Below are 11,196 nucleotides of genomic sequence, written 5' to 3'. Positions count from 1 at the left end.
CCTCCTTTTCCTTCTTCTTCCAGGGATAGAACAGAGGACTTTGTGCTTGCTAGGCAGGCACAGTGCCACCGAGCTACATCTCCAGACCCTTGTGTCCCCATCTCCTTTCTGGAAGTGGTGGTGGTGGTGGGGTGTCTTTGGTAAATTAACTACTATAAGTTTCATTCTTCAGTGCAGAGAGATTTATAATATAAATGAGAAGCTTTGTTTTAGTGGAAAAAGGTGTAAATAGTTCCTAAGGATACCCTCAAATTTACTGCTTCTTTGATTTTCCTAGCCTTAATATTAGGAGTTTAACTAAGGAGTTAACTAATTAAAAACCAAGGTACATACACTTACTTTCTCAATATCCTGATTTCCCTATCTTTTTCCCTTACCTGTCTTTCTTTATTCCCATCCATCTTCTTAAACTAGCTCTTGTTGTATATAATCAACAAAATTTGCTAAACTCTTAGTGTGTGACCAATGTGGCATGCAAGAAAAGTCTGGGCCTTTGCTTGGGGGCAAAAGCATCAAGTTGAGCTTTCTGGAGAAGTCATACATGAGTATCAGAAAAAGTATGCAGAGGAATCAGAAGGGGACTAGAGTTCATTTCAAGTCCTAAGTGTTAAAGACCAAAAGATCTCATCAAAAGAAAATTATAGCAATAGGATTAAAAAAAGATAAATGAGAAGTTTTGATTTGTTCATCTAGCCTGAGCTTGAAGATGTTGGCTTCTATTTATCAGGTCTTCATCCTTCCCAGGTAAACCGGATGAGAGACAGCTGAGTACTGCATAGTGTTATAATTCTAAATAAATGACGATGAATGCTTGCGTGAATCTCTTCAGTCATGTAACACTGTGTAAGAAGAGTAAGACTGCTGAAGGTCTACTTAGGGTTGAATCTCTATAATTTTGAGTCAGTTCTTCAATTTTAGTTGTCTCATCAATCAAATGAGGACAATGATTGTCACAGAGCTCTTAGAAAAGAGCTTTTTACAGTAAGTTCTAAATTAATTTTAGCTTTCAAAAATACTATTAATGCTGTATCCACTTGAACTAAGGGACCTTGGAAAAACAAATAGAAATGGATTTAATGAAAAAACAAAAAAATAAAAATTTAAGATGCCAAATTAAAAACAAGAAGAATACAGCTTCACCTTTTTCGTCTTACAGCACTGCAGCAGAGCTACAGTGACTTCTGCTTTTGGGAAAGGGAAGCAGTCTAAGAGCAGCAACTGAAACTGAGGCAGAAGAGGGAAGAACTTCAAAGTATAAAAGACATTAAACTGGTTTGTGGTACCACACTAGCTCTTGTTCTGAAAGTACGTTTTAGACTGGAAGCTGAAGTTTCTTGTAGTTTGCTACTATCCATGGCAAAGGGGAAAAATCTTCCAACCAAAGTTCAAATCTCTCTTTGAAGATTCCTTTTTTTTTTTTGTTTCCCAGTGATCCTCTTTTCTTGACCCCACAGATCGCACTCAGGAGAGGATGGCAGCCAAGAACTCTTCTGTGACAGAGTTTATCCTTGCAGGTTTAACAGACAAGCCAGAACTTCAGACCCCCCTCTTCTTCCTGTTTCTAGGTTTCTACATGGTCACAGTACTTGGGAACTTGGGCTTGATCCTCCTGATAGTGCTGGACTCTCACCTGCACAACCCCATGTACTTCTTCCTCTTCAACCTCTCCATAATAGATTTATCTTACTCCACTACCATCACCCCCAAAATGCTGATGAGTTTCATCTCCAAGAAGAACATGATCATGCATGCTGGTTGCATGACTCAGTTCTTTTTCTTCTGCTTCTTTGTCATTTCTGAGTCCTTTGTCCTTTCAGCAATGGCATATGATCGCTATGTTGCCATCTGTAACCCACTCATGTACACAGTCACCATGTCTCCCCAGGTGTGTTTACATCTCTTGTTGGGTGTCTACACAATGGGGTTTGCTGGGGCCATGTCTCACACAGGAAGCATAATGAGTCTGACCTTCTGCTCTGAAAACCTTGTCAATCATTTCATGTGTGACATCCTTCCCCTCCTTGAGCTCTCCTGCAACAACTCTTTTGCACATGAGCTTGAACTCTTTATTGTTGTAGCCATTGGCATCGGAATACCCACTGTCACCATCTTCGTTTCTTATGCCCTCATCTTGTCAGTTATTCTTCACATTAGTTCTGCAGAGGGTAGATCCAAAGCCTTTAGTACCTGCAGCTCCCATGTCATTGTGGTTTCTCTGTTTTTTGGTTCTGGGGCATTCATGTATCTTAAACCACCATCCATTATGCCCCTTGATGAAGGGAAAGTGTCTTCCCTTTTCTATACCATTGTAGTACCAATGTTAAATCAATTAATCTACAGCTTGAGGAATAAAGATGTCAAAATTGCCTTGAGGAAAGCTTTGGACAAAAAAATATTTTCTTAGCAAAGAAGGAATATTTTAAAAAGGAGATGATGTTTTGTTTATTAATATTGATTGGGGTGATCAAAATGTATGGTGAATATTTAAATTAAAAAAAACCCATTTATTACAGTGAAAGTCACATTTCTGTTTCTTCCACCCCAGTATACCCTCCCTCCTGGCACACTTATCCCATAATTATGCCACTTGCAGAAAATTCTCTTCATGAATGTCTTACAAGGTGTGATTAAAAAATACAGTGAACACTGCTGTTGAGTGACATCCAATGGAATGGCCAGCTCATAAAAACTTCATGTTGTGTCCTCATCGACATTATTCGTGGATCTAGTACTGTACAATTTCTGACCAAATAGTTAAAATGATCATGAAAGATGAACACTTTGATTTGATTCAAGACATCAAGTTGAGGGTCTTTATAGAAAATTGTGGAGTGATAAAGAATGACAAACAACTCAGCCTCTTTGAAATTTGGAATCCAGACACTGGAAAATAATTTAGGAAGGAAAGAAAGAATGAAATAAAAAAAAAGAAGTAGATTCCCATGAATCAGGAAGAATCTGATAGAAAATTAAAACCTACAGAGGAATTGCAGATAGAGCACAGTACAGTAAAAGGAAGGATCAGTCTGCACTTTTTCCCCAGCTCTTGGCTTATGGCTTATTGCAAAGGGAGATTGAATCTACAGAGACAGAGGGGAAATTCATGTACTCCAAATTACAAATTCCACTGTTGTAAAAATATTTCAATATATATGCTAATTGGTTTCAATTGTTACTAGTTTATCTTAGCTCATTAAAAGAGAAACTAGTGTTTTATTATGTTTCTTTTTTGTGAGACTTTTTGATTTATATTTTGTACTCTGAATACTTTAAAGATAATGATACACAGTGTAATAGCTATTGCTATTCTCTTATTATTTGATTTTAAACTTTGCTTCATTAATCATACAATAATCTAAAAAAATTGTATACCATGGACTCAGAGGGCTTTAGGGAGGAAGGTAGCAGTGGAATGGACCAATAGGATGGACCAGTGAGCTGCAGGAAGAGTATGGGATTCTGCTCCCATGTGAGTTCTTCAACAAGCAACAGCTGGTGAGTGACTCCAGTCCACACACCTGTCATATTCTCTGGAGAGAGTGCTTCATCAGACATCATTCTTGGGAAGGGGTTGAACATTTGAGCCCAGAACTCAAAGCATCCATGGAATGGCTTCATTTAGAACTCTTTGTGTTACATTCCCACAGTGGGTGAGAGAGTCATGGTAGACAACTATGGTCAAGGAGCCATGGTCAGACTGGTTAGAGACCCCTTGAAGGGTTTAAACTAAGGACACAGGCCCTGCACCTGTGGTCAGCAGTCAGGCTGAGCCTGAATTCCTCTGAATTTGAAATTGCAGCATTGGTGTTCTTACTGTAATCCTATTGCCTGCTGATGCCTGCATCTAGTGCAGATCTATGATTTGTTTGCCTTCTTTATCTACCACCATGAGCAGGGATATGTCTTGACTTGGACATAACCCCAAAATTATAGAATCCACTAAGAAAAACCATGTTTGAAATCACAAAATCACAGAGAAATTTCTTTCTTTCTTTCTTTCTTTCTTTCTTTCTTTTTTTTTTTTTGGCTAGTGTGTGTTTTTAGATTTTTTTGTTTCATTTTGCTTTTGTTTTTTTGTTTTTCTCTTATCTATTTTCCTTTACTCAGTTCTTCTTACTAGTTAAAAGGGAATTGGGGAATTTTTCTTTGTCCTTCCTTCCTTATTTTTTCTTCTTCCTTTTAATTTTTCTTCCTTTAATTTTTTCTCATTTTTTATTCCCTATGTAATTTCTTTTGCTCCCTCTTTTCTTATATCTTCTATTTCTCATCATTTTCTTACCTTTACCTAATTCTATAAATAATTGTTCAACTTCCAATAAGATCCTTTGTAACACTTTTCTCTCCTCCTCATATAGTTTATGGTTTAAAATTTTTTTCATTTGCATTCCTTCATTATTAAATCCTATATCTCTAGTAATATAGCCATAAAACTTGGTTAATATTTTTTTTATATAAAGCTGTTCTTTTTCTAGCTTCTGCTTTTTTTTTTGGTACCAGGGATAAAACTCAGGTCCTTGTGCTTGTGAGTCAGAAGCTGGAACCACTGAACTAAACCCCTGGCCTGTTAATCTTTTGATAGCTCTGTAAAATTACTGTTGAATTCTTCTGTCACATTCATTACATATTAGCTGTAAGTCAATACCTGGGTTGTCTTAATGTTTACATCATAATTAGAGATTTCTTCTCTGGAGTCGTGTGGTACATAATTTATTCTTATGGTATGTTAATATCCAGTTTGTCTTGGATAATACTGCTTTAGCTGATTTGTTTGATATTACCAGGTCATGCAGTTGTCACTGTCACTCAGATTATATTTGTTACCTTAACCATACTAGAGTTCATTCCCAGAGAAATTAGTTGCTGGACTAATTATATTGCATCCTCTCCTTCCATATTAATCAGGCTGGTCAGATTTTGGGGCTGAGGCAAAGACATAGTTAGCCATGACTAAAGTACATCACTCAAAAGCAACTAAAGAGAGCTCTATTAGCAATAAAACATTTGCAGTTTAAGCACCCACGAACCTCAGCACAACACAAAGAAACAAATAAGCAAATGAATACAGACATGAGAAGACAAATACTTTCCAAAACTCTCAACACTGCCAAAACCAATCTAGGACGCATGAAGGGACAGAATAGATAAGCCAAATATGTAGATTACTTGAAAGGATTACAGAGGAGTTTAGAAATCAGATTGCTGGGGATGTAGCTCATTGGCATTGCACCTGCCTGGCAAGTGCAAGGTCCTGAGTTTTATCCCTGGTACTGCCGGGGTGGGGGGCAGAGAAAAAAGAAAACGGATCAAGAAGGTACTCAGTGAGATCACAGAAGACATAACTAAGCAGATATCAGAAATAATAACCAAAATGACTCAAAGCCTTTCTGAAGACACTAATAAAAACTTGCATGAGCTAAAGAAAATGATATAAACCACGAATGACCAGTTTAGCAAAGAATGACAAGGCTTCAATCAGAAATCCATAGTAACAATTACACTGAAAGTATGGGCAGCAGAAATGACCAATATGAGTTTTGGAGAACCCTGCAGTGGGTTCTGATCTGATCTGGTTGGTGCTATGTCGCAAGGTTGAAAGAAAAACTTAAAGTCAGAACTAAAAAGACTGAGACATGGGGAGCCTAGGATGTCCAGTGCAGCTCTATCAGTAAAGGCACTTGTCAGTCCAAGCCATTGATGTTTAGTGGTAATCAGATTGCGTTAAAGGGGTACTATGTGCAAGAATGTATAGTCATGAAGTTGCTATGGATACAATTGCAGGCAAGACTTGTAAAGGAAAAGCAAAACATTCTTGAATGAGGAACAGAATAAACAAAATATAAGTTGTTGTTAATAATTAACCTTGTCTTTTTAGTAAAGGTTTCAACTCTGGGAAGAGAATTTGGGTAAGAGTCACTTTGACCTCAGCATGTAGGGTGCAACCAAACTTGCTTCTCAAAATAAGCCAATTGTGGGGTTAACTCTTTACAGCCTACATTGCTTACAGTCTGATTTGAGCACAATCAATAGGGTAGTCTCCCACATGTGCGGTCAGAATTGCAGAATTAGAAAACAATGATGTCTTCAAAGACCAATCCCACAAGAACACCTTAAAAGCAGCATGAGAACATGAAAGTTGTATCCATCAGCTTCCAGATGATGTGAAACAGACTAATCTAAGAGCAATTAGAGTGCATAAAAGGTCAGAAGACAACACACATGGCATAAAAACATGTTTTCAGGGATAATGGCAGAAATCTTCCTGAATATAGGGAAAGAAATAAACATACATATAAATGAGCTATATAGAACCCCAAATCACCACGATCCAAAGAGCACCCATCTATGCCACACTCTACTCAAAGTACCAGAAGTCCATCACAAAGACAAAATCTTAAAGGCTGTTAGGGAAAGCCAACAAATCACATATAAAGGTAAACCTATTAGAATCACAGCAGGCTTTTCTACACAAATCTTAAAAGCCAGGAATGAAGTGTTGCAAGCCCTAAAAAATGACAACTTCCAACCTTGACTTATGAATTCTACAAATCTTTCTTTCAAAATTGATGAATAAATAAGGTATTTCCATGATAAGGAGCACCTCAAGAAATTCATGACCACCAATCCAGCATTACAAAAAATTCTCAAGAATATCCTAGAGAGACAATGAAACCAATAATGGCAATAAATAAAGAAGAATGAGTACACCTGGCAGGATAAGCAACTAAGCAAAAAGAAAAAAAAATCAGCAATAGGAAATAATTGTATTGACAAGAATAAGTCAATACCTCTCAATCATAACTCCCAATATGAATGATCTCAATTTCCCAATCAAAAGACACAGATGGAGGCTGGGGATTTGGCTCAGTGGTTCTGCTGCCTACCTCACAAGTGCAAGGGCCTGAGTTCGATCTCTGGTAGCTCCCGCCCCCAAGAAAAGACACAGATGGCATAATGCATCAAGAAACAACACCCAACAATATGCAGTATAAGAAACACATTTAATTAAAAACATAGATTACTATAGTCCCAGCAACTAGAACCACTGATGGTTAGTTACTTAACATCAGACAATGGATTAGAAATCAGAACCAGCCAGCAGCGAGACATATGAAATTCAGCCCTCTTATGAATGTGTTAAAAAATCAAAGGCTGGTAAACAATACTTCATGCAATGAGAACATGGAAAAAAGCAGGTGATGTGCTCCTCAAGGTAACCATACAACAGGTACTCTAAATCCATGTCACTTGTGGTCCAGCCTGGGGTCTGTCCATCTTTCAACTTGCTCATCCCATCATTATGTTAAGGTCTGAGGGGTCTAGGACCCAAGATCTTTGGTGGATTCTCGGTCTGGAATCTCCACGGACTCTGTTTCCTGGTCATAGCAATTTAATTTCCAAAACTCCTTGCACACCAGCTCTTTTAAAATTGCCTCCTGAAACCTAAGTGTGGTCATGGGTGACTTGGGGGGTGCTCTCTACAGTGGCATCAGAAAGTCTGTCATCCTGATGCTCAATTTCTTCTATGTCATCATCCTGAGTGTCTGTGGCATCTCTGATTGGGTGATTTATTTTGAGATAACATTTACTTTTGGACTGACCATTATTTTCATTGGAATTAGACACACCATGCTTCTGGGAACAGCTCACCAAAAATGTATACCAAGAGTCTGATCTGAAGATGTTAACACATCTTCCTTTTTCACAGAAATCTTTGCAATGTACATGTAATTCAGTATCTCAAATCTATCAGAAGGGAGAAAATCTATTTCCATTACTGAAGAACTACCATATCCACCTGGAGTATATTGTAAAGTTTTTTTTTTTTAAGTAGATGCTGTAGGTGGTGAGAACACATTTGTGTATTTCTTCAACCACATAGCAATATTGCAAAACTGTCCTTCTATGTGTTAACTTAGCAGTTTTACAGTTTTATGATCGCCATTGTTATGAATGATTCAGGCTATTATTTTAATGCCTTAAACACCAAAATCTTTAGATTAGAACAAATATGAGCTGAGCACACCAGAACTGCAGCCCGCCGTGGCTCTAGACACTGTGAGCTCTCCCTGTTGCTCATGCAGCCCTGTTAGAGTGGATTTGGATGTGGGGCTGACTATGTCAGGGTGGTGGTTGCAGTGTTTTGGATTTTTAAAAAATTTTTGGAGCTAGGAGAGGTGTCAGATGGGGGATCATGCATATCCCTGATGGCAGCAGCCCTTGTCCTACATGGGGGCAGGATGTCTAGTGGGTCACGACCCCCCCCACCTGTAGATATATTTTAAAATTGATTTCATTGGTGTAGTTGAGATATGTAATACAATAGCATTCATCATTGGAGACTTGTACCTTTATAGACTATACCTCAATTCTTATTTTTCCCCATTCCCCTGTCCTCCCTTCAACCCTTTCACCCCTATTTACAAACTTTCTTTTCACTTTTTCATTTTCTCATGTTAATTCCTTTCCTTTCTTTCCTTTTCCCTACCCATCTCACTTACCCTTTGCATCTTTTTTTCCTATTTCACATTATGTATTACATATTTTGATCCTTATTTACACTTTCAGTTTCTCATACCAGAGAAACTATTCAGTATTTAAATATGTGTGTCCTATTTATTTCACTTAAGGAGTATCACCTTAATGTCCATCCATTAGGTATAAATGTCTCTATTTCTCATTCTGTTTTTTCCTCATTGAGTTTATTGGTACATTTTAGGTATACAGTACAGTTACATTCATTATTGGGATCTTGTACCTTTACATGACAGGTTCTCATTTTTTCCCCTTGTCCCTTCCCTCCCTTCACCCCCTCCTCTCCTCCCCATTTACAAATACTTTATTTCCATTTTTTCATTTTCTCCTATTTTTTCTTTTACCTTATTACCTTTCCACTACCCTTCCACTTTCCCTAAACCTTTAGCCCTTTTCTTCCTATTTCACATTGCCAATTATCTCATTAGGATCTTATGTACTGTTATAGTTTATTTACACCAGAGTAGTTTCTTATTCTTTATGGCTGAGTAGTGCCTACACACACACACACACACACACACACACACACACACACACACACATTTTCTTTATTGAGTCTCCAGTTGATGGGTAACTAAAATTTTCCAAGTTTTAGCTATTACAAACTGTGCCACTATGAACATGGGTGCACATATATGGCTCTGGTAGGATTCTTTTAATTCTTTTGGGAAGATACCCAGCAGAAGAATAGCTGGGTCAAATGGGACCTCTAGTTTGAGTTCTTTGAAATATCTTCATACTGATTTTCACAGTGGTTCCACACTTCTTCACTCCTACCAATAGTGGAGAAGGGTTTCTTTCTCCTCACAGCCCCACCACCATTTTTTTTTTCTTTAGTATCAGGGATCGAACTCAGATCCTTGCTCTTGCGAGGCAGGTGGTGGAACCACTGAGCTAAATCTGTGGCCTGTGCTGGCATTTACTTTTGGTAGATTTCTTGATAGCAGCCATTATTTCTGGTGTGAGGTGTGATCTCACCATTGTCTTCATTTGCATTGCTTGAATGACCAGTGACTTTGAACATTTTTTCATATGTTTATTTGCTATTTCTACTTTGTCTGAGAAATGTTTGTTCATTTCAGATGCCTATTTTTGGATTAGGTCTTTGAATTTAGGAGGTCTGATTTTCTAAGCTCTTTATATATTCTAGATAGTAGTCCTTTGAAGAATGCTTGGTAAACATTTCTTTCCCCACATTGTGTGCTGTCACTTCACACTGTTGGTGGATACTCTTGCTGTGCAGAAGATATTTAATAAGATGAGTTCCCAGTTGATTCTTTGTGCTACTTGACTTGCAACTGAGGCTTTCTACATTAAATCTTTTCTTACACCAGTGTCTTCAAGAGTTCTACATAACCAATCTACCAGCCAGTTTAGTGTTTATGTTTTAATATTTAGATATTTAATCCAGTTTGATTTTAGTTTAGTGCATGGTGACAGAAATAGGTTTAGTTTTAATCTTTAGCAAGTTGAAACCTAGTTTTTCCAGCACTATTTATTAAAGAGGATATCTTTCTTCCAGTGAGAACGTTTGGCTCCTTTGTCAAAGATGAGGTGGCTGAGTGTATCTAAAGTTGTTTCTGCATCTTCTAAACTGTTCCACAGGTCCTCAGGTCTGTTTCTTTGCCAGTACTATGATGTTTTATCATATTAGCTTTGTAGTATAGTTACAAGTTGGGGATATGATGCTCCCCACCTTGTCTTTGTTGGCTAGAATTGCTTTTGCTATTTTGAGTCTGTTCTGGTTCCAAATGAATTTTTGGATTGTTTTCTCAAGGTCTGTGAAGTATGCTGTTGGAATTTCAACTGGGATGGCATTGAATGTATATAGCAGTTTTGGAAAGATGGCCATTTTCATTATATTGGTTCTTCCTACCCAGGAGCAAAGAGTGTCTTTCCATTTTCTGATATCCTTTTCAATTCCTTATTTTAGAGGGATGTAGTTTTTAGAGCAGAGATCTTTGATTTCTGTCACTAGGTATTTCACTTTTTGGATGCTATCATGAAGAGAGTTGTTTCTCCAGTTCCCTTTTCAGTGAGTTTGTTTATGTACAAAAAAGCTACTGATTTTTATATGTTGACCTTGTATACAGCTACTTTACTGAATTCGATTTTAACTCTAGAAGACTTGGTGGAGTTTTTCAGTTCTTTTATATAGAGAATAATGTCATCTGCAGCAAAAGACAATTAGACTTCTTCATTTCGCTGCACCCTTGGTATGAATCTCACTTGGTCAGGGTGTATGATTTTCTTGATGATCATCTGCTTTCTGTTTTCTAGTATCTTATTAAGGATTTTTTGCATCTATGTTCATTAGGGTGATTGGCCTATAGTTCTTTTTTTTTATTGAGTTTATTGGTACATTTAGGGATACAGTACAGTTACATTCATTGTTGGGATCATGTACCTTTACATGGCAAGTCTTGATTCTCATTTTTTCCCCTTACCTCTGCCCTCCCTTCACCCCCTCCTCCCCTCCCCATCTACAAACACTTTATTTTCATCTTTTCATTCTCTCACATTTTTTTCTTTTCCCTTTTTGTTCTTCCCCTACGTATCACACCTTCCCTACACCTTTAGCTCCTTTCCTCCCATTTCTAAATGTCAGTAATCTTATTAGAATCTTATGCATTGTTGCAGAATATTCACACCAGGGAAACTATT

General features: G+C 37.6%; 1 protein-coding gene and 1 pseudogene across 1 annotated transcript; one reads left to right on the top strand and one right to left on the bottom strand.

Annotated features, from left to right (window-relative positions):
• Positions 1 to 1,465: 1,465 nt before the first annotated feature.
• Positions 1,466 to 2,404, top strand: LOC104865267 (olfactory receptor 8B12). Its single transcript, XM_010628725.2, has one exon. The coding sequence runs from the start codon at positions 1,472 to 1,474 to the stop codon at positions 2,402 to 2,404; it is 933 nt and encodes a 310-aa protein (XP_010627027.1). The 5' UTR covers positions 1,466 to 1,471.
• A 4,719-nt stretch (positions 2,405 to 7,123) lies between these two features.
• Positions 7,124 to 7,955, bottom strand: LOC104865288 (annotated as a pseudogene).
• Positions 7,956 to 11,196: the final 3,241 nt, after the last annotated feature.

The sequence above is a fragment of the Fukomys damarensis genome, unplaced genomic scaffold (assembly GCF_012274545.1).
Source record: "Fukomys damarensis isolate Sample0158 unplaced genomic scaffold, DMR_v1.0_HiC HiC_scaffold_16, whole genome shotgun sequence".
Taxonomy (NCBI): domain Eukaryota; kingdom Metazoa; phylum Chordata; class Mammalia; order Rodentia; family Bathyergidae; genus Fukomys; species Fukomys damarensis.
Note: the sequence above shows the minus strand (reverse complement) of the source record. Positions and strands in the feature narration are given on the sequence as shown.